The sequence below is a fragment of the Podarcis gaigeae genome (assembly GCF_964106915.1).
Source record: "Podarcis gaigeae genome assembly, chromosome: 5".
NCBI lineage: Eukaryota > Metazoa > Chordata > Lepidosauria > Squamata > Lacertidae > Podarcis > Podarcis gaigeae.
Genome location: NC_139681.1, coordinates 78,143,489 through 78,167,791, shown reverse-complemented (window position 1 = coordinate 78,167,791; position 24,303 = coordinate 78,143,489). Strand labels below are relative to the sequence as shown.

Sequence of the window (24,303 nt, the reverse complement as noted above, 5' to 3'; positions counted from 1 at the left end):
AGGAAGAACTTCCTGACAGTAAGAGCTGTTTGACAGTGGAATTTGCTGCCAAGGAGTGTGGTGGAGTCTCCTTCTTTGGAGGTCTTTAAGCAGAGGCTTGACAACCATATGTCAGGAGTGCTCTGATGGTGTTTCCTGCTTGGCAGGGGGTTGGACTCGATGGCCCTTGTGGTTTCTTCCAACTCTATGATTCTATGATTCTATGAAATGTAGCATTAAGTCAATTCATGCCTTAGCTCGCAGTAGTGGAGAAGGAACAAGCAGCCGCAATCATCTCCTTATGCAACAGCACACAGCAAACTCACCTTTAAACCGTAGTTAAGCTAAACTACGGTTTAAAGTGAAGTGCAAATCGGCTAATTGCCAAGCAGCTTTTACCAAGCCTTCTCCCTTGCCATTTCTACCAGTTGGTGATAACCCTGCCCTCTGTAGCAACAGAGGAAAAGTCTGCTTCATCTTCTCTTCAGGTAAATGCACTTTGGGCAGCAATGAACTGGCCCCAGAACTGTAAATCTGTGCTCCCATATAGAATACATGTAACAATGAGATTGCAGCAAGGGACTTACCTGCCTTATTTTGCACAGGATTTCTTTTCCGCGTTCTTCATTTCACAGTCCAGTGAAGAAAAGCGTGAAACAAGGGAAGAGGGAAGTGGAGTGTCAGCTTGGTTTTAACATGCAGGTTCCTCAAAACTGGGGCAGCTCAAGGAAAAGCTGTGGTCAGGAGCGGGGAACCTTTGCGTCCTGGTGACATGACTCCCCCACTTTCATGGGCCAACTTTGACAGGTAGGCAGGACCACCCACCTGAAGATAATCTGGCACATGTCAGGTGCTTGACAAAGGTGCTGGCCTGCAAGAGGGGCAGCGGGGGGGGGGTATATTTTAAAGGGATTGTTTAGCTCCGTGCACAGTGCTTCTCAAACACCCCCAAAACAGCTGATTTGTCAGGCATTTGGAAAGCACTGCACAAGGCCTTTGTGTGCAGTGCCAGCTGCCAGTACCTGCAAAGCTCATTTTGGCCAAGTCTTGCCTCATCTGCTCCACACCTGACCTTATAGATGATGTCAGGTGTAGGCAGATGGGGATGGCTTTACTGAAATGGCCTCATGAGCCAGGTGAGAAGGCCTGGTGGTTCAAATTTGGCCCATGGTGCTAGAGGCTCTGCACCCCTGGGCTAGGCTGAGCCCTCACATGGCTACCTACCTCAGAACTCCTTTCGTCTTCCTAATACTCCATCCAAATGAGAAAAGATAAGCATGGTATATTGAGAGCCAGTGTGGCGCAGTGGCCAGAGTGTTGGATTAAGACCTGAGAGACCAGGGTTCAAATCTTCTTTGGCTGCTTAATTGTCTCTCAGCCTAACCTACCTCACAGGTTGTTGTGAAGATAAAAAGGGAACCATGTCTGTCGCTTTGATATCTTTGGTGGAAAAGATGGAACGATAAATGTCAAAATAAAATAAACCAAATGTATGATGCGGCAATATATGCAGAATCATATATTAAAGCCAAATGCATTTTATTATTTTTTTGCAGATTTTCAAGAGGGGTTGAAACAGCGAATAATAATGGGTGGTTCTTAAAGACCTTTAGTTTTGGTAAACACTTGTCCAAATTCTTTTTTTTTTTTAATGCCTGGATGAGCAAGGTGTTTTAAAGCACTTCAAGGGCCTCCATGAAGACTTGGCTTTGTTTCTGACAAGCCCCAAATTTCTCTGAGACGCCACACTTTGGTGACTCCAACGCAGACCAGTACTAGAATGTAGTACTTACTCGCCATTTAAAATGGGGGGGGGGGGTCCCGTGACCTTTCCGGAGTGTCATGGAAGGCAGGTGAGACAAGGCAGGCGGGGGCATAGATGCATGACTGTTGGTCAGCTGTTTTTAGCACAGGTACGGGCCATCCTATTCCTTCCACCAGTAGGGGTATGGTGCTCCTTTTGGCCATTGACTGTGCTATAGCAGCTCAGTAAAGGTAAAGGGACCCCTAACCACTAGGTCCAGTTGTGGCTGACTCTGGGGTTGCGGCGCTCATATTGCTTTATTGGCCAAGGGAGCCGGCGTACAGCTTCCGGGTCATGTGGCCAGCATGACTAAGCCGCTTCTGGCGAACCAGAGCAGCGCACGGAAACGCCGCTTACCTTCCCACCAGAGCGGTACCTATTTATCTACTTGCACTTTGAGGTGCTTTTTAACTGCTAGGTTGGCAGGAGCAGGGACCGAGCAACGGGAGCTCACTCCGCCGTGCGGATTTGAACCACCGACCTTCTGATTGGCAAGTCCTAGGCTCTGTGGTTTAACCCACAGTGCCACCCGCATCCCGTAGCAGCTCAGTACTAAGGAATATATTCAATGCAGCGCTAAGGTGAGCACTCCATCACTGCAAAGATTTCAGCGCAAAAAGAGATTGGTCAGCTCTGATGTGTTTGGTTTTTCTGAATCAACTTTTTAACTGAGAGGGTTTCTTCTCCCCATTCCCGCCCCCCCAAAACAGAGAGATACATTTAGAAAACGTATTTTTTATTTATTTAAAAAGTATACTCTTATTTATTATATTTGTTACCTGCCCTTCATCCACGAAGGCCACAGCAACAACAAATTTAAAAGTACAATATTAAAACGCAGATTACTATCAAGACACTAAATATGAAGCTCAAGTGTAAAAAGGTAAAGAGCTGCCCCTTCAGCATGTGATGGAAACCACACAACGAAGGTGCCAATGAGCCTTAGTGGGGAGGCAATTCCACTACTTAGGGGGCTGCCACAGAGAATGCCATCTCTCAGGTTGGCAACCCGAAACTTCTGAGGGCAGCGTGAATACCAAGAGGGCACCGACAGAGGACGCCACATCACCCTCCAGCTTAAAAACCGCAAAGAAGATACTACAAAAGAGAAGTTTTATTAGGGCAATTTAACTTTATTTTTTTTTTCTCCATACAGCTAGGTCAACTATAGCAGTAATAATAAAATAAGCATAAAAACAAATTGCGGCCCAGGACAGAGTACATAATTTGGAGCAACTACCAAGCAAATTTAAGTCTGTGATTACATAATAGTAAAAAACCAAGCACACCTGTCCTTTCAGCAGATGAAAGCTGCAGGGGTTGCCAGGAGGTGAAACGTGTCCTAATTCATCGGTGTGAATTATTACCAGAGAGAATCCAATCCAATCGTTTTCTCCCCAAACCCCCCACCCCACCTCACTTTGGCTTCGTATATATTACACGGTTTTTCAAGTGCTTTAAGGTTAGAAATGGTTAATTTTGATAAGGTTTTTTTTTCCCTTTCCACCTGCTAAAAGAACAGGATCACTACAGCAATAAAAATAATTACATAACAACTACAGCTATGATGTTTTGTTTTGGTTTGCCTGTTGACGAGTTTCTTAAAAAACATTTTTGTGAGCATGTGAAAGTCAATATCGGTTTCTGTTTGTGTGTGTGTGTGTGTGTTTATTTCTGTGTGTCGGTGTGTGAATAATAAAACTACTGAAATTTGTCAGAAACTGTTTTGAATAGAATATATATCTTTTATATATATCTATATCTATATATATTTTCTTTCTCTTTCTCTCTCTCTCTCTTTGATACTTTAAACATGCAGTAGTTGTCTTGAGTAATGTACGACATATCTGATCCATGATTTCCCTTTAATGGTTTGAAGTACCTGTTTGTTTGAAATTTTGTTTTCTAAAAAAATAATTTTTATTTATTTAGTAATGATCTTCAGGCAGATTTGGACCAGTGCAGCTTTTTATTTAATTTTTAAAAGGCCCCAACTGCTCTATATGTTCAAAGCACAATGTCACTTTAAACCGCCGTGGCTTGCCCCAAAGGATCTTGGGAACTGTAGTCTCGTACGGGTGCTAGGTGTAGTTAGAAGACCCCTGCCCCCCTCACAGATTCCCAATGGCTTTTGAAACCAATCCCTCTTCTCAAGGAACTCTGGGAATTGTAGTTCTGCGAGGGGAGAAATGGTCTTCTAGCAACTCTCAGAAGCCTTAAGAGACTACAACTCCCAGGAATTTTCAGCGGAAGCCATGGCTGTCTAGAGCAGTGTTTCCCAACCTTGTGCCTCCAGATGTTTTTGGCCTACAACTCCCATCATCCCTAGCTAGCAAGACCAGTGGTCAGGGATGATGGGAGTTGTAGGCCAAAAACATCTGGAGGCACAAGGTTGGGAAACACTGGTCTAGAGCACAGTCATACATTGGATCCCGGACGCCTTGGTATGCGGATATTTTGGCTCCCAAAAGCCGCAAACCCGGAAGTGATAGTTCCAGTTTACAAACGTTCTTTGGAACCCGAACGTTTCGATGGTGTTTCCGATTGGCTGCAGGAGCTTCCTGCAGCCAATCGGAAGCTGCGCTTTGGTTTCCAGATGTTTTGGAAGTCGAGCAGACTTCTGGAACGGATTCCAAGGTACGACTGTGGTTCAATAGTGCTTTAATTGTAAAGTGCAGAAGGGTCCTTAGTCACGAGAACTGGGAACGAGGGCCAATCTTTCCAGCAGAAAGAATCCTGGCAAACTAGAAGCTGTTCACATAAAGCAAAGCAACTTTTTTCCCCATGGGGTTTGGAGTGCTAACTCTGTGCCACTTTTTTGCAAGCAATTTTGTTCAGCCTGTCTTTTTTTATTTTTTTAATTAGCCTTAACAAAACTCCTTGTATTTATAGACATTTTTATTCAAAATAAGATCTTACTATTATACAGGTTTCTCTCTTTTTTTTTTTTTTGACTATATACAGAAGTGCAAAAGGTCAACCTTCCTCTCTATACTTTCCCACATGCTAAATTGCAGCATAATCAACCCTCAAGAGTTTGCACACGCACTCATACATATTATAATTCTTGTTATACGTAAACTTTTGAGTATTTGGATTATCAACAAAAAGTCCCTTGATCTATTGATTATGCAGCTTATTTATAACAAGGCCTGATATTCAGGGATTTCAAAAAAATATTTAAACAATATTTTAACATTTGAAATGGATACAGTAGAAAATAAATTTTTATTCTGATATCTAGGAACTAGATTTTTTCTTTTATAATTAATTACAAACAAAATAAATCATCAAAATATTACTCAGTTGTCTGCCAGGATCGTTGCAATAGCAACAACTTAACTTCTTACTTAGCAATGATTATATAAGATATCCATATAAAAGATCTTTGTTCTTTTAATGAAAACTAGACAAGAACTAACAATGACTGATATTCTTACATTGTAATATTAAATCAGTAAAATATAAATCATTTAGTTAACAATAATACGAATATTCATGACACTACATGTAAATTCAAAACTGCATATGCTATGAAGAAGAAAAAAAAACTTTTTAATTTTTTTCCATATTTTGAAAAATTCATTAGTTAAAATCTAATAAAACAAAATTCTATAAACTGAAATGGCATTCGTCTGGTAATAGAAAATGAAAATGATCTAATAAATGTAAGAAATAAAAACTACTATTTTAACAAGGAAAAAAAAATAAGTAGTATTCTCTAATGTAAGTAAACTACAATAACATGTGAAGTCACCTATACTTTCTTAACACGATTGAAATTACATTGGTATGGGTTTTAACCCGTAATGTAATAATCTAAGGCTTTAATAGATGTACAGTACAATCAGTAAAATCAACACATCATTCTTTTTTTTTTCTAGAAAGCATCTCTCAAGCATAAAAATCTGCAAGTAAACTTGGAAGTACGGAAAGTTCTAGAACTGAACCCTCTCCTCTTCCATTCCATAGACTACCAGTGACCTGGCCCCCACCTCAGCAACCCTTTAGCTTTGCTGAACAGAGCAAAATATATCCTTTACTAGCTGCAACATCCAAACCACAAAAAAGATTTCCTTTGGATGAATCCATTCTTGAAAACTTGAATGCACATCTATGTTTTTTGTTTCATTTTTGTAAAGGCTTTCTAAGGCTATAAGCAGTTAAATCTGAACAGAAGAAATCACATATAAAATTCATCCCAATATTTAACCCACCCGATACCTATTTCTAATTAACATCTCCATTTATCTCATTGTTTTGGTTTCTTTTTTAAAAAATCGTGCATCTGATGTCAGTGCTTCTCTCATGATTAGAGTCACTATTTTTATTTTTGAAGTGCGTGACTTTGAAGTGATGCATTTGAGAAGAAAGCAAAAACCCATCTCCTCCAACACTTTTAGAGTCTCTTGGACTTCTGACAGAGGTTAGAAATTCGAAGCAAAATAAAATTCCTCAAATGTTTTGCAAACAGTGTCTCAGAAATGGCTTTTCCCTTTTTTTAAAAGATATTTTTTTTAAAAAAAATGTATATTGTCTGTTATATGGTATAGTTTGCATAACTATTATTATGGATTATAATAATTTATATAGGTTTATATATCCAGTATGTGTAGGAATAACCTGGGTTTAAGACTGGTTTTTGCTTATTTTAAAAATGTGCTGCCTACTGTTAACTAAGGTAAAACTGGCCATTTCTGAGACAGCTTTGGTTTAAAACAGAAGGGGTGCCCTTTGACTGATTAGCAACTAGGAAAACAAGCAAAATTAAAAACGTGGCTCTTAAAAGTAACACTGCAGAAATAATACTCTACTTTGATTACAGTCTATGGCACTTCATGAGCATCATTAACAACATGGTACTTAAAGCCATTGATGTGCTTTAAAAATATACACAGTTGTGGTTTATACTTGGCACATTCATCTCTGTCAGATACCTCTTTTTAACCACTTCTTACAATCTATTACATTTAAAAATATTAACTCTTAAAAGCAAAAAACGAAAGGAAAAATAAAAATTATACTGTGCATGCACGCTCTCTCCTATAATGGCAATTTTAAATACAAGGTGCACCTTTCGTTATTTATTTTTTTTTGTAAACCTTGAAAGAAATAAACTTACTTAAAAAATTATATCTTGGTCTACAGACGTACCAATACATAATAGATCTATGGCTACATCACAGTCTGTCTTTTCAAGATGACGTACATGATTATGTAGGAAGGAGTCTGCCAGCGCATACCTCTGCTGTGTATGTGCTGCTTTACCTGTGTGCTAGAAAAGATAGACAATGCTGTAGTCTTTAGACAATATGATCACCCCAGCACAAATATCTATTCAATGTACAAAGTATATAGGCAACAGTGTGCAGTGGATTTCCGAGTTGTCATTTCATCTTGTTAACATGCAATATGTGGATGTCTTACTGCTGAGGGAATTTGGGTGCTGTTATCTGACGGTATATACATTATGGCTAATGACCTGTTCCATTTCTTCATTCAATCACACTGTCCTCTTTTCTTTTATATGATCTGCGGAAAATAATGAAGAGGGTGGGAAAGGGGTCGCCTTCGTTTCTTCGACACCTGCAGCTATTTCCCCCTCTACTTTTCTTCCATGCAAGAAAGAAATACCACGGCCACCACCCTCGATGCTATTCAAATATGACAATGACAGCCCCTGAACACTTCTAATCCAAATGCACTGAAATACGACATACGCCACTAATTATTTAATGAAGCATTTAAATCAACACTGATTGCAAAATCTGTGCTGAGTTAAAATGGGAAGTGATGTGCAAAGTTTCCCCCTTTTAAATTTATTTAGCTTTGATCCTCATCAGCACTTGCTAAACACCAGAGCACAAACCAGGATAAAGGTAAAGGTAAAGGGACCCCTGACTATTGGGTCCAGTCGTGGCCGACTCTGGGGTTGCGGTGCTCATCTCGCTTTATTGGCCAAGGGAGTCGGTGTACAGCTTCCGGGTCATGTGGCCAGCATGACTAAGTCGCTTATGGCAAACCAGAGTAGCGCATGGAAACGTCGTTTACTTTCCCGCCAGAGCAGTACCTATTTATCTAATTGCACGCTGACGTGTTTTCGAAGTGCTAGGTTGGCAGGAGCAGGGATCAAGCAACAGGAACTCAACCCATCGTGGGGATTCGAACCGCCAACATTCTGATCGGCAAGCCCTAGGCTCTGTGGTTTAACCCACAGCGCCACCCATGTCCCAACCAGGATATAACTAGTACTAATTATTATTTGCCATTTTTTATCTCACATTTCCCCCCTTTCCACCCATAGTTATCCTGGATGGCTTTAAAAAGAGGAAGAAAATTCACAGAGGATAAACCTATCAATGGCTATGAGCTACAACGCCTTTGCTCTCTCCCTTCTCTGTAAGAGAATGCCTCTTTTGCATCTGGTTGGCCAGTGTGAGAACCAGATGCTGGACTAGATGAGCCTTTGGCCAATCCAGTAGGGCTCTTCTTATGTTCTTAGGTGTTTGAACCATAGCCAGACTGAGGAGCAACAATGGCAGCCTCCACCCAGCTGGTAATATCCTTTTGAGCTGTGATGCAAACTGACCCCAAAGGGAGAGTGCAAATAGGGAGAGTTTGCAAGGGTGCTTTGGGGCTTGGAGTGCTGTCTCACGGTGTATGAAGGACCGAGAGACATGGACGGCGAGGGAGCTGCTGTGGCGATCTGCAACACCAGCGCCATGTTGGTCTTCCTGCCTGAGAACATGGTTGCAAGGTGCAAGGTGGTTGACTGGCTGGAAGAGAAGACGCAACAACTTGAAATCCATCTATGCAGACTTTTAACTACTGGGCAAGATGAGGGGTTTCTCTACAGAGTAGAGTGGACTGTCTGGGAACAGTGACACAAGCGGGGCGGCCCCTAGGGAGAAGGAAGGCCGCCCTTACAGGAGACAAACCTCTGGAGGAACGTGACACACAGAGGCAGGGCTGTCAGGAGCCATGCTGTGTCACTGGAGCTGCAAAATCGACCCCGGATGACAGTTCTGGGCCAGAGGAGCAAGGATAGCAGTTGCAGACCTCAGAATACACCCAAGTGGCTGTGGAAGGTACAGTGTACAGAACGATTCCTGCCATTACCAAGAGTGGCAATTCTTGCCTTTTATTTATTTATAGGTGGTAACCACACTGCCTGCCTTAACAGCGAAGTGTCCTGCATTTGAAAGGTCAACTTTCTTTGAATGGCACTTTAATCGCCACGGAGAATGCTGAGAAGTGTAGTTTTTTGAGGTTGTGGGAACTGTGGCTCTGTGAGGCCACTTCCACGGAAAAACTTGCAGGATTATCCATGCCAGTTAAAGTGGCCTCACAGCGCTGTCATGTGAATGCATTTGATGTCAAGGCAAAACTTGAAGTAGGAAGAGGGAAAAGTTCTGAAGAGACATTCATTTCCACAGCAGGCGTTGCCCTTGAAACAGGGAGAGGAGATGGCAGACGAGCTATTACCGGCAACTTAAAAATAGTCTTGTTGGATGAAGACATGATGTCAGGCAGAACCAGTACTCAACACTCCAATCACAAATTTAAATTAAGTGCAGAAAGAAAGAAAAACTCTCTTCCAAGCAGACAGGTGTAGTCAAGTGAAACCTTTTCTCACAGAGCAGAAGGTTAACTTATAAAGACCTGACATTCAGTAGCTGGAGCTGCAGTTCAAGATTAATTTATGCAAGTGGATGAGTTTGTGGTCTTTGCCTGATCTCTCCTGACAGCCGGTGTCACAAAACACATACACAAATTCAATATCATTTGGTAATTTGTGCAGGGGAGAGACTATCAGCTTGATGATTCCCAGTTCTGAGTCTCACACAAAAGGAGACTAAGGCCTGCACCTACTGAAAGGACATGATGTTTTTTGGTGTTATGGCAGAGGCAACTTGACTTGCAGCTATTATGCACCATGCAGGTTTAAACTGCATTGAATGACAGCTTGAGAGTCATTCATGTGCTGCATGATCCACCTTGCCGATTGGATGCTTATACCTACAGAGACTTTGGGGCGGGAGGAATCTGTGGCAGTGAAAGAAAAATCAAAGGCTCCTTGATATCAGCCATTTCCTTATGTAGTCATTAACCATCCTTATGTAATCATTAAAAATGACACCTGCACGCCACTTGGAATTTATGCAACGTTCCTTTAGGACATACACGCAAAAACTTAAATCTTTTGCAGTCTCCGTATCTAGTAGTTAGACAGTAAGGCATAGTACATTATCCAGAGTATTATTTATGGGATTTTGGATTTGTATTCATTTTTTAAAAAATGATACTTTCAAATGCCACTTACAACTAGCCTGTGTATATAGTAAAAGGTAAAGGGACCCCTGACCATTAGGTTCAGTCGTGGCCGACTCTGGGGTTGCGGCACTCATCTCGCTTTATTGGCCGAGGGAGCCAGCATACAGCTTCCAGGTCATGTGGCCAGCATGACTAAGCTGTTTCTGGCGAACCAGAGCAGCGCACGGAAACGCTGTTTACCTTTCCGCCGGAGTGGTACCTATTTATCTACTTGCACTTTGAGGTGCTTTTGAACTGCTAGGTTGGCAGGAGCAGGGACTGAGCAAAGGGAGCTCACTCTGTCGTGGGGATTCGAACCGCCAACCTTCTGATCGGCAAGTCCTAGGCTCTGTGGTTTAACCCACAGCACCACCCGCGTCTCGTGTATAGTAGATGACAGGATAAAAAGTGTGACTGGACTTTCCCCTTGAAACTACATGGGTATGGGCATCAGGAGAAGGTGAGACTTTTTCCCTCCAAGTACAAAAATTACCTGGAATCCTATGCACATTTAGGAAAATGGGAAGGGAGCAGCTTTACATCAAATCCATGCAGTTTGGCACTGACTACACCAGCCCTACTTGGAGACTAAACCTTGGAACTTCCTGGATATAAAGCAGATGCTCACCCAAAAAACTACAGCACTTCTCATTTACTTGGGTTGACATTCTACTCATTTGGGTTTAGTAGGCATGCATCGGACTGTGTTGCAGATACCACGGAGGAGTCCTAGCTTAGTCTGCTCTCCGGCCTGCTGTGGGTATTACATCAAAACTGGGCTGCTACCTTGCTTCTTGTTCCAGGGAGGAGAAAATGCAAATCCAGAATAGCACTATCAAAATGCAATATAAAGCATACTTGAGAAACTTACTGTTTGATGATTATATGTCTACATCTGTGTAACATACTTGTGGCTAGTCAGATGTTCGGCAGATATTATGGGTATCTATTGAAGAACAAGAAAAGGAATGTAACCTGTGAATAATGCGTTCCACAAGAATGCAAGATTATTATTTTTTTTACTAACAGCTCAGGTGAAAGATGGTGGACTTCTATATCGGAACAGCAAGTTAACCAAAACACAGGTATCAATTTAAATAAAAATGTTCTGTTAAGTAGTATATCAACCAATGTTTAGTAATGATTACTGATTGTTTAGAAAGAAGGATAAAATTAACAGTTAAAAGTTCATGCAGTGCAATAATTTCAAAAGTCCTTTTTGTTGGCCTACACATATTTATACGGTTTGGGGGACTTTGCCTAACTCGCAGTGGAAAAATTTGGCAACCTTTTGGCCCATGCATTTTGCACGCTCAATTTTAAGATACTTTGAGTCAGATTTGTTTTGTTTTGTTGCAAATCATTTCATTTTCTGGTTAAGCTGCGCTGATATTCAAGCGAAAGGCATATCGGAAGGCAGAGCTAGAATCTCCAACACTCAGAATATTCACTCCAGAACTGAACTGGGATAAAATCTCAAGTACATAAGCTAATCATGCACCTAAGAATCATATACTTGTTTCCATCTTTGCACTGAAACACACAAACACACACAAACACATTTGGTGGGGAGGGGCACGTATCCAATTTAAGTATCTTCCCAAGAATAACCTCCTAATGAGGTTATTGGATTTATTCCCAAGATATTATTCTCCCAGCTGGGGGCAGTATGTCTTCCCCAGATTCCTAAAGACTCCATTTTGGGCAAGTAAACTTAGCAAAGCAAGAAAGAGAACCATCTATCTCTATTCTGGTGTCACACCTTGGAAATGCCTTTCCAATGCAGATCCACCTAACTGTAGTTTACTAGCAAGTAAAGAGAATCCTTTGTTGCTGGCAGATGAGTAGCAGGGACTGTTTTGACTTACTGATTATGGCCTGGTGCTAATATTTTGTTTTGACTACAGCTGACACTGTCTGGATCATTTTTGTGAATGGCATTTCTGCTTAAAATTTTATAAATATTGCCCCAGATGCTTTTGTGCAGGGGAAGTTATTTATAAAAATAAGGCTGTAATTTGAACCTGACTTACCTAGGAGCAAGCCCCAATGAATTCAACAGGACTTACTTCTGAGTAGACATGGTTAGGCTCAAACTGTCAAATGTCTTTAAATTGTGGATTAAAAGTATAGAATTGTTAGTATCCATATTAAATTTCCCCCACAAGGGTCTAATTTTCTCCAGGCTACCTGGAGTGATATTTTAGATGTATTTTGTTATGAAACATAAGTGTTTTGCACCGTAATATACAGTTATTCTCTCCTCTTTCTCTTTGCCATTTGAAAGAAAATCTTCAAACAGTGCATAACTTGGGAGTATTCCCCCCCCCCCGCTAAAAATCAATACTTTGAACTATAGTTGCAACAATTAAAACAAACTCAACTTGGTGGGATATGGATTGGTGATTGTAACTGGGCCTTCTTGTTTGCTGACCAACAAAATGTCTCCCTGAAGGGATGAGGTGTTGCTCTTCCGCAGCTGGCAGTGGGAATCCTGCAAAAGCTGGGGCCCGTAGCCATTGAATATAGGAATATGCAACCCATGAATGGCCTGGGCCTTCTCAAGATGTGGTCTGAACAAAGGAGCGTTTCTTTGCACTTCAAAGTTAGGAATGCAGGAAGCTGCCTCATCCTGAGTCAGACCATTGGACCATTCAGCCAAGTATTGTCTACACTGGCAGGCAGTGGCTTTCTAGGGGTTCAGATGCCAAAAGATGGCCTCTGGGACTAAACCTGAGGCAGAACTACGTCCCTTCCTCAAAATGAAGTCTGAATTGGCTCAGAAAGGATAAAGAAGGACCTACTCACCAGATGCAAGGTTCTGCACTACGGTACAGTGGTACCTTGGTTGTCAAATTTAATCCGTTCCAGGAGCCGGTTTGACTCCCGGAACGGTTCGAAAATCGGAAGCAAAGTTGCGCCGGACGTTCGGATTCCAAAACATGGAACTCTCCCTTCCAGGTTTGCGGCATTTGGGAGCTGAAACATCCAAGTACCAAGGCATTCGGCAACCAAGGTATGAGTGTACTTTGTTCAACTACTCCCTCAAGTCTGCAGTGGATAAACTTCCCGTTGGCTGTTATTCAAGTATATATGCTCTCCCCAGGGAAGTCCGCCTGACACCTTCATTATATACCTTTAGGCACCAGGCAAAAATGTTCCTTTTTAACCAGGCCTTTGATCAATCTTATTGACATCCAACACCCTTTTAGAATGTGACTTTTTTTTGGTGGGGGGAGTTATTGGGTTACTGCTTTTGGTTTGATTTTATATGTTGTGGTCTTGTTGTGAACTGCCCTGAGACATCCGGGTACAGGGCGGTGTATAAGTTGAATTAATAATAATAATAATAATTTATACAGCTGTGTTCTTGTTATACATTTGCTCAAGAGCTCAAGTTAATGGTTTTTAGCTAATGCACCCTTGGAGAAAGAAAAATGGGATTTTGGGGCCCGTTTCAGACTGACTGCACAGTCAGATTTTAGAATGGGAAACCCATTCTAATAATAATAATAATAATAATAATAATAATAATAATAATAGCCACCAGAGAGGTCAGGAGATGGGAGACGAAGAGCTGTGGCACATCTTGTAACTGAGTCCCACATCCCACCCACCAAACATGACTAACTGCCCCCTAGCCACAGACTTGTTCTTTAGGTGTACTGTATACATTTCTACAGCACATTTTTTGTGCGTGTGCACGGAAACATGTGCCAAGTGTAATTGAGCTTCTCGTACCATTTGTTTTCTACGGCAGCAGGAGAGGATGTTGCACCCAGCTGTGTAGAAGCTTCAAGAGCAGTGCTGTTGAAACAGACCAAGGACCTTGAGCACTGGCAAGTGACGACGAAGGGGCCAGTTCTCTTAAAAGAACAACAACTTCTGCATGCATGCACATTGCGGGAGGTGGGGGTGAGTGGGCTATTTCTGGTGGCGTTACATTATGTCAACAATGCTTACATACTATATACATATATGGCTCATATATGCATATACTGAGGGTTGGGCTGCGGAACTTGGCTGCAGTGTGTTATGAAGACCCAGAGAGATACGCATGAAATGGTCAGATTGCACAACGAAAACAGAATCTGGCTTGGAAAATGCATGGGGGTGGGCAGTGTCTTTTAAAAATACATTATCATCTGTGGGAGGGAAAGAGGATTTTGCCAGAGGTTTTACATTAATGATCCTAAAAGACATTAAAAAAAATTTTTTTTTTTAAAGGTGGCTGAACTGTTTATCAACCGATTCATACTAAATCGGGGGGGGGGGGGCGATTCCTGATATACAGTCCTTTGTTTTGTTGCTTATGAATCAATCATAATATTAGGATTTGGGGCCACTGCAAAGGCTGTGGCAACAGTCCCATGTGGTGGCCTGTGGGGGCCCTTCAGAATGGGCAAGTCTATCAGTTCCAGTTTTTTTAAATTCAGTTCTCCACATTTTCACATCAGTTTGCAATTTTTTTAAAAAAAAATCCTCATGAAAATTCACCACCATTTTAGTGTGAATCTCTCCTAACATACATCTTTTTGTATATTGTATATTTTCCATACTGTAATGAATTTCCATGTGCTGTTTTCATGAATATAAGCATTTTTAGGCATGCTTCATCCTAGTATATGCATTTCTGTACACAATAGTTGATGGGAGCACTGCATTGCAAAATTCAGAGAAGTGTGAATTTTGAAGACTGGTTGTGTTTCAGTTTGCATACTGTCTGGGAATGTGCCAATGTGGCTGCTGTTTTCCTTTTGGTCCTTAACCAACAGAAAGGGCACACACCCGAGGTGCAATTTCCCACCACTCCTCTTTCACTGACATTACTGCGTGGAGTCTTGATGAGGTTGGAAGCAAGACATCTCACCCATCTGTATGCTGGAGATCATTATACAGAAAGCAGAAACAACAGTTGCCATTTCCAGAGCACATGCGCAAGGAGGTGCCCTGTGCAGAGGTCTGTATCTGTGAGCCACTTATGCTGAACTTTTAATTTTGGCATAAGCAGTACCCTATCTGCGAGAGGCTCATGACCAGCCTTTCAAGCAATATTTGAGAGAAAAATGCTCCATCCCGGCCACGCCAGTCCCCCCAAAAGGGGCATTTGGGGTGAGTGGCAGAGACGAGATGGGACAAGGGGAAGACTTGCCCCTATTCCAAACTCTGCTCAATTGGGTCACACAACCATGTGGACCCAGCTGATGTTACACTGCCAAGTCTAAACTCCATTTTAAAAGCTTGCTCCCCCTCTTGAAGGCCAGTAGCCCTGCTCCTGAATGGAGTCTGGACTACGGATAAGATACAGCTGCATAACTTACACCTAATTTACATTGGCTTCCTATCGTTTGTACTGCTCTGTGAACTTCGTATCCCTATTCCCTTAATTTTCCTTCGTGCAATGCCAACTGTGTGCGTGGGGAGGGGGCACATCAGGGGAGCGCTAACTGGAGTGACAGCCTCTGTCTTGCTTGACAGCAGACGTTTGCGGCAGGGACCTTGCACCGCATCCTATTGAGGACCCTGCATGATCAGTCTATGCTGCACAAGAAACCAACACAAACAGCCCATTCACCACAGACATTTAGCATGGGGCGGCTGCAGGAGTGGGTCATCGGGAATGCAACAAGGGCGAATGGGTCTAACAAGCATACAGCTGCCTTTTGCCCCTAAGATTGGAATTGTTCGATTGAGAATGTCTGAACAGGGCTGATCAGATCCTGCTTTCCTATACAGTGGTACCTCGTCTAGCATCTGCCTCAGTGAGCACCTATTCCGCCAAACGTCCGCAGCAAACCCAGAAGTACCAGAACGGGTTACTTCTGGGTTCACCGCTTGCGCATGCGCAGAAGCGCAAACCGCTCCACGCGCGTGTACAAACGTGGCACTTTGTCCAGCGTCTTTTTCGGCCAGCGACCGCGACTCCAGAATGGATCCCGGTAGCAAAATGAGGTACTACTATACAGAAAATGTGAAGCTGTACAGGTGAGAGTGGGAGAGGAACCATTAGCAAATGTGCATGAATCTGTTGCCATAGCAGCTACGGTCTTTGTAACCACTCAGTTTCAACTAAGGCATGAGCTGTTTTCTGCAGTCCCAAGGGTATACTTGCTTTCAGCTCCTAAGCTTTCATCTCTCAGTTATTCAGCAGCATCCAGTGCAAAGCTAAGGGGAACCTCAGTCTAAGCAGGTGGGTTGCTGAACCCACGTTTTGGAAGATGAGGGGAAGGTTCCCCCAGGAATGGAAAAAGTAACTCTTTCTACACATGTAAGGTTCAGGCATGGGGAAGGCAGAGCATGCTGGCCAGCAGCATTTCATGGGTCATCATCAAGTGTTTTGGAAAGGCTATGGCCTGTCTTGATGATGATTCCCTAGAAATCCTTTTATACAAATTCTCCAGTGCTCAGGTCCTAGTGTAGCTGCCGGTGTGATCTGCCTTGAATTTTCCACTTTCCACGCAATGCACTTATCAATGCAAGGTGCAATGCAAACTAATAATGCATTTAGGAAGGAAGTGAAAGCTGGTTCATGTTCAAACACTCTAGTCTTAAAGGGTGATCCTTCAGTGTCTGAAAATGTTCACAGACGTGTTATTTTGCCAAAAAAGGTGGGGGGGGGGGCAGAAATAATACGCAGCACCATCAATGCCACCAATTCTTCTGCTGAGCACCTGTAGAGCAATGAATGGTGCAGTGGCAAAAAAAGTAGGACATCTGCATTTATGCTGACTCATGCACAACAGTAGGGTCCTGTGCATATCAGGGCTGCAATTCTAAACTTACTAGGGAGTAACCCCCTGAATATTGCAGGTCTTCTTTCCAAGAAAAGATTAGAAGGATTGTATTGCACACCATGCTCTGTGGCCCAAGAGAATACCCTTGCCTATGCAAGAAGTCCAGAATCTTTGTTCTCGCATTGGCCAACCAGATGCCTATAGGAAGCCTTGCAAGCAGGACCTGAGTGTAACAGCACTTTGCTCACTTGTGTGGCAAACAGAATGGTTTAATAAAAAAGCTGACGGTCTACCATTCATGACCTATGAACTGTGTGCTGCGTTGCCCTGAAATATTGTCCATTTAATCGTTAAGCATCTGCGCAAACCTTTGAATCACTGGCTGTGTAATTGATGGTGGGATTAAGAGCCATGCAAATGGATAAATCACATACTTAAATTTGAGTCAGATTGAGTCAGTTGATATTTGAAGCGCAATAGTTTTATTACTTACTGGCTTGTTACCATGTTTCTGTTTGTTGCAATTATACTGTCCAGGCAGAGAGGCATTGCGATAGATTTATAAGAGTAAATGTAATCTGGGTTGCAATGGACATGGCTGTCAATCCCCTGACTGATTTGAACATTGAAAAGAAAGCCGCAATGCTATAAAGGCTTAAGCATTCAGATTCTTTTCCTTCCAGTAGCACCTTAAAGACCAACTAAGTTAGTTCTTGGTATGAGCTTTCGTGTGCATGCACACTTCTTCAGATACACTGAAACAGAAGTTTCCAGACCCTTCTATATAGTGAGAAGGTGGGGAGGGGTATTACTCAGAAGGGTGGTGGGAATGGGTGATTGGCAGATAGCTGTGATGAGCCTGTTCACGACTCTTAACGACTGCAATAGGAGTCGTCAACAGGCTCATCACAGCTATCTGCCAATCACCCATTCCCACCACCCTTCTGAGTAATACCCCTCCCCACCTTCTCACTATATAGAAGGGTCTGGAAACTTCTGTTTCAGTGTATCTGAAGAAGTGTGCATGCACACGAAAGCTCATACCAAGAACTAACTTAGTTGGTCTTTAAGGTGCTACTGGAAGGGGAAAAAAATTTGTTTTGACTATGGCAGACCAACACGGCTACCTATCTGTAACTGCATTCAGATTCTGATAGCTTCGGAACATTCCAGCCATCAATAGTAATGATTTTATTATTACTGTGTCCCTGACCCTTTACTCCAGGGATGTGGGAACCTGTGGCCTTCTAGATTCGGTTGGTCTCCAACTCCCAGAATTCCTGGTCACCGGCCATGCTGGCTGGGGTGAGCGGGAGTTGGAGTCCTATCCAGACTCTAATCCATCAGTTAACAAATGCTGGTAAAATTCTACTTACAACAAAACAAAGTACTGTAGCCTTGGATTCCTTCTATTACCAAGCTCTCTGACTATTGTAAAAACAGATGGGGAGGCAGTGGGTCCTTCCTATGCTGAGTAATTCATGAGAGGGACTGTGTCAAATATTTTAGTACTGGAAATGGAGGTGCAGAACCTTTCTGAGCATGGGCAAAAGGCTAGTTAAGCTATGCTGCGGATCTCAGGGAAATGTGTAGGCCAACAAGAGGTACGAACGAACAAAAAACGAAACAGAACGAAAGGGGGGGACGGACAAAACCCCATGCTTCTGAAAAGCACTGATTCTGAGTTATGTTTTAAGAAACAAAGCTGTAAATTAGCAAACCTGGTTGGCTGTGGCTGCTGTAGCGAAGGGGACGCTTGTGGCAGATGTTGCTGCTGCAGACACAGTGGTGGGCGTACCGCCGTGCACCATGGGAACTTTCGGGAGGAAAATCATATAAGCAAACATACAGGAGAGTGTAGCAGTATGGGAAACCATGGCAACAGGTGGCGGAATCGTCGAGTATGGTATTTATATCAGCAGATAAGCCGTGGGGACGAGATATCACCACCAGCAAAGTGACATGCAATCGCAGCGCAAAAAGCGGGACAACATTCCGGAGAGCGAGGAAGGAGGGGAGGGAGAGAGATGAAAGAGGAGGAGGAGGAAGAGGAGGAGGAGAGAGGAGGAGAAACGCTCGTTACCATCAAATCACGGGAATCAACACAATCAAGCTCAATTATTTCAGTTCATAGTCAACCAACAAACATGACGTAACCCCCTTTCTTTAACACCTCACGACAAATATTCCGCCGCCACCACCCGTCTCTCCCTCCCCCCTTTTTTTACCGCTCTTAACATTTCATAATCTCCTGGCTTGAAATTCTAGTTCTGGATTAACTTGCACGAAGTATATAACTGAATGTTTCCTTTTCTTTTCAAAAGAAAGAAAGACGCACAACAGTTTCTAAAAAACTGGAACTCACGAGTCCAGTCAAAATCCACCAGAGCTGCTAAGGAGATTGTGGCATTGGGGGGGGGTTGGCGGTGTGTGTGGGGGGAGACAGGGCAAAGGGGGATGTGTCACACAGCCTCCTGGTCTGCTAAACGGCTTCTAGGATTTCTGAGTCAATTAAATAGAAGCAAGTGCATTTAATTGACGAGTTGTTAGTGCAAGGGGAAAGGGGAGGAGGAGGGGAAATGGATTGGCACAATAGCTACATGTTAAAGACCCAGCAGTGGATTTTGAGAGTCTGTGAGCTGCTAAACAGATTTTTTTTAAAAAAAAGATAATCAAGAAACAAAGCTGGCACCTACCAACACTTGTAGCGGGTGTCATGCACAATATTGAGCCTGCCCATCATGCATTGCAACAGGAAGGTGGATTTGCAAAGGGAAAAGAATTAAAACAACCCATCACACGTGTAATTAGGAAAATCTCATTTGAACAAAGAAGAAAAAATTGGTTATTATGGGAAACAGTGGCATGTAACCATCAGCACAGTCAACTCAAACAGCAAGGTGGTGGTCAATTAGAACTAGTCTGACATGAGCAGGGCAGGAGGAAAAGCAGATTGAACTGTGTGCTGGCATTTTGATTAAAATGAGCTAGGGCAGTAAGGGTAATGAAGGCTCTAACAGCATGAGAAGAAGCTTGAGTTGTTGGTTTTTAATATCACCAATTTTAATTAATCCATTCCTTACTAAGTGCGTAATGCCTGCTGGGTCTCAAACCAATTTCCCTGAAAATTGGCTTAAATTATTATTCTTGTTTTTAAACCTGCAGGACATTATTGGATTGTGATACTTTTCACTTGTACGGAGATCTAGTGCCTTGATTTCAGATATTAAATCAGAACTACAAAAGTTTGCAGCACTGCGTATCAAGCAGGTGCCACCCTAAATACTGGCACATGCAGGATATCTTAGGATAATTTAGGGGCGCCACTGCATCCCTGTGATTCTCTACATGTGAGGCTACATGCACACCTTAATTGCATGTAGCATTGCCCCCACCCTTCAACAGATGCACATTTAGTGTGGTGTCTGCAAGTGGAAGTGCACCTGTGAGAGCAATGCACCCTTCAATATATGCAGATTCAAGAGTGATCCGAGCTTAATGGCATCTATGTGTGGACAACTAAACACACAAAGGTGTTCTAGGCTGCTGAGATCCACACTAATTGTGGGTTCTGCATCTGGGGCTATGTGAAGAGAGCACTGTCAGGATGGAGGCCAACTGTTCTCACTGCCCCCTTAGTAAGCAGAAGATGTGCTGATACTTTCTGCAAGGGAAATGTCCTGGATGTTACTATAGTGCCCTCTGCAGATTTTTCCTAGCGGTTTTGCAACTAAAGAAGTCTGCGGGAACAAACATGTGCTGAAATTACAACAGTTATTGGGAAACTGGTTTTAAATTATATAATTATCTTGTATCTGTTGCATACAATTACCACTACAATACAAATGAATTATGATATTCGAAGTTGCTTTTGAAATTTTAACTACTAAAAAAACTTTATAAATGATGAGTCACTACTCTGCGGCATTATTAGTACTAATCTATTTTGAAGGCATTGGGCTGGATCCAGACTAAGTTGAACAAAGATCCTATTGAAAGGAAGGGGACAAGTTTGTCTTGACTTAAATCCCACTGATAGCACTGGGAACTAAGTCTGCTTAAGTAAGTCTGGATGCAACACAGGGTTAGCCAGTGATATGGGCCAGTTGGGGTTTTTTTTTTTGGATGGATATAGCTTAGCTGCTTTTCTCTGAACTTAGCAGGACAACATAACCCTCTCTCCATTGCTTGTGTGCATGCAAACACACACATCTTCTGTGAGTGGAGCTTTGCTGATGAAGAGAGCGCTCCTGGTTCCTGCTAATGAAAGAGAGGATAAAAATTTGGCCAATACCCCTTCACTCTGTGGCTCTGAAAACTGTTCCACAGCCTTTTTTGGGGGGGGAGAACCCCCTTGGCCACTCTGACAGGTGGTACAGGTGACTGCAAAAGGGAGGCAGAATTGGATAAATTAAGCTTCACCTCTTTTGTTACTGGAGGTCAAAGCCTTTGCAATCACAGAAGGAATATTTCTATGAACAAAGGGCATTGGGTTGAATCTACTGCAACTGAAAGGGCATATTGTTTCCTGGCTCACCTCTGCCTCCACTTCCCTTGTGTTTATTCTTTAATTGTCCCTTGAGATTGAGGCCTATCTTCTTCTTTTGACAAGCATAATGTGCACATATTATACACCATCAGCATTATCTGTATTATTATTGTTGTTATTTTTATGCCATTTTCACCTACATATTATTAGTTCTATAATCTGTACATTTAATTTACTTGTACATATGTAATGAAAAAAGCATTTGCTTTTCTTTATAATTATTTCCTGAAATTTAACTACGCATGCTTTCGGTTTTAATCTTAGACTGACATTTTAAACCAACGCACATTCTTGCACAGGGTTTGCAGCAAATGAATGTAAGGCAGCAATGAAAACCTATGGTGCAAAAACTGGCAGGAATGGAAAAAAAAAGACAGTTGTGTAGGACCCCTTTGTTTATCAGTAATTAAAAACAACAACCCTGTTATTACATTCATCACCTTGACTTCAAAAGGTTTAATTCACTAATCAAGGTGTAATTCAAAACTTGCTAATTCAAACTTTATCTTCCTTTTCCCCCAGCTCAAGACAAAGTTTGATTTAAAGTAGTAAATGGGGGAAGAAACCCATTAGAGTCCCTCAATATTTCTCTAGCAGAATTTAGCACACAAAGAGGTATGTTCTCATTAGGATAGGAAACAGTTCATTTCACACAACGACATGTGAAATAGTGCCAACATACCATTCCATATATTTATCTCAATAAATGCAGTAAGAGACCAAGCAGGCCAGATCTTCCCAGAAGCTAATATTATTGTTTCACTCCAGCTGAAGCACTGGGAATCACAATGGAAACCTAAGCGAGTTTTTGCCATTGATTTTAGGCGGAGCAGAAATGGGTCTAGCAAGGACTCGGTACCCTTTAAAAGAGATTACGTATGACTTTGCCATCCTCACCTGAACACGTAATCATCAGTTTTATGTGCAGCGTTTTGCCCAAAGCACCCGCTCTTGTGCAACTTTTTACACGAAGTCAATGGTGGCCCTGGGAACATCTTAGCACCTTCTCACGTGTTACTTGCATGAAGGGACAACACAAAATACAAAGGGGCTATGGAGCTATGTGTTTAGTCCTGCTCCTGGGATCCCCTCCTATCCTCTCGTGTGTTTAGGGATGAAACATCTGCAGTGGCAAGCCTTTACAGTGGTGCCCCGCAAGACGAATGCCTCGCAAGACGAAAAACCCGCTAGACGAAAGGGTTTTCCGTTTTTCGATGCGCTTCGCAAGACAAATTTCCCTATGAGCTTGCTTCGCAAGGCGAAAACGTCTTGCGAGTCTTGCGATTTTTTTCGCTTCCCCCCCCTTTTTCTAAGCCGCTAATGGCCTTTTAGCCGCTAAGCCTTTAATAGCCGCTAAGCCGCTAATAGCGCTAATCCACTAAGCCGCTAATAGGGTTGCTTCGCAAGACGAAAAAACCGCTAGACGAAGAGACTCACGGAACGGATTATTTTCGTCTTGCGAGGCACCACTGTACTACCTGTGTAGCTCCTGGAACCCTGGAACTTAGAACCCTGTGTGACTTAGAACCCTGGAATAACCCTGGTTGGCATTTGGGGGTGCAAGGAGGCAAACAACCCTTAAGTGGGATGTAATGGTCAACTTCGCAGTAATGTTTAAAGCGGGCTTTAAATAAGTGTGGAAGTCAAGTCCACGGCATGTTAGAGTGCCACCCTCCTTTGGGGGGGGGGAATGGACAAAGCAACCCAATTTTGCCACTCATCCTTCCGGCAGAGATCTTCCCAATTGGACCCTCCAGTTTAGTTCCGACTTAGCGATCTCAGGACATAAATTCTAGGAGCACAAAAGCACCGGGTTGGGTCTTCTTTCAGACTAAGTGGTGGTGGAATTTACATTCTGAATTTGACTTCCTTCAGCAAATGTTTTATTCTGGATTGTTTTATTTGATGTTTCAATGTGTTGTAAGCCGCGTTGAGATTTCCCCCCTTTAAAATATCAAGCGGTATAGAAATGGATAATAATAGCTGGTCTCGCTCACGATAAAATCAACGGCAAAGCTCCAAAAGGTTTGTGTCTCTCCCCACCCCCCAATAAACAATTAAAAGGTTAATGGGCCTTGTCTTCCATAATAGGCCTTAGAAGGCGGTTACGACATACAGGAATGATTTGTTATGCGGTCTAGAGCAAAGGGGTCTTACAACCATTTTTTATATATATAAAAAAGAACCATACCAAACAGCTGAAGAGAGGTGAAATGGAGGATTAGGCAAAAGAGGCACAAGGGGAAAGACTTCAAATGCTGTTTTGGAAACGTAAGATCACACACTTTGAAGATGCAGATTGTCACATTAGGCCAGAAAGCACCCAGACACCTTGCTTTCAAGACAAACATATGCAGAATCTGCAGTTTAGCAGCAAGACTGTCTTCCTTCCCTACTCACAAAGGGCCAACCCTGCGGGGATCGCTTTTCCTTGGCTCTCTAGCTAGCAACTAATCCTTAGCCTCCGAGGTCTGCTAAGATATGGGGAAGTCCTCCTGTGACCTTGGCTTGTGCCTGGCTCCCGCGCGGGCAGAGGGAAGCTGCGTCACTTACCTGGTGGAAGGAAGGCTGTATGCTGTTGCAATTGCATGTTTGCAAGAGCCTGCTGGTATTGGAAGATACCAGTATTAAAGACAGCGGTGGCACCATTGGTTTTTTCAAGCGCAGGCCTCTTTGGTAATGGGGGGAGTACAGCTTGAGGAATTCCCTAATGGAGGATGAGTATAAGATAGCCCAGTGTTTTTATAAAATAATAATAATAATAATGAAGAAAATAAAAAGGAAGGTGGGGATGGAGCAGGGAGAGAAAAAGAGAGAGAAAAGAAACAGTAAAATCAGTAGGAGGAACAACCAACAGGCACCATCTTTTTAAAATATATATATATATCCTTGAGCAAGCAAGCAGCGGAGCGGACTTTACTATT

General features: G+C 42.6%; 1 protein-coding gene across 50 annotated transcripts in view; it reads right to left on the bottom strand.

Moving 5' to 3' along the window:
* Positions 1 to 3,388: 3,388 nt before the first annotated feature.
* Positions 3,389 to 24,303, bottom strand: part of MBNL1 (muscleblind like splicing regulator 1) — a 184,958-nt gene continuing 164,043 nt past the window's right edge. For 23 of the 50 annotated variants that reach the window (XM_083739707.1, XM_083739703.1, XM_083739726.1 and 20 more), the window contains 6 exons: positions 23,933 to 24,086; positions 19,527 to 19,562; positions 18,552 to 18,646; positions 10,968 to 11,042; positions 4,187 to 7,315; positions 3,389 to 4,042 (listed from right to left, as the gene is read on the bottom strand). In XM_083739707.1, coding sequence (XP_083595833.1) covers positions 10,986 to 11,042; positions 18,552 to 18,646; positions 19,527 to 19,562; positions 23,933 to 24,086 — 342 coding nt within the window. In that variant the 3' untranslated portion in view covers positions 3,389 to 4,042; positions 4,187 to 7,315; positions 10,968 to 10,985. The remainder of the gene's footprint in view (positions 4,043 to 4,186; positions 7,316 to 10,967; positions 11,043 to 18,551; positions 18,647 to 19,526; positions 19,563 to 23,932; positions 24,087 to 24,303) is intronic. The other 27 variants (XM_083739698.1, XM_083739688.1, XM_083739683.1 and 24 more) reach the window with 2 other exon arrangements.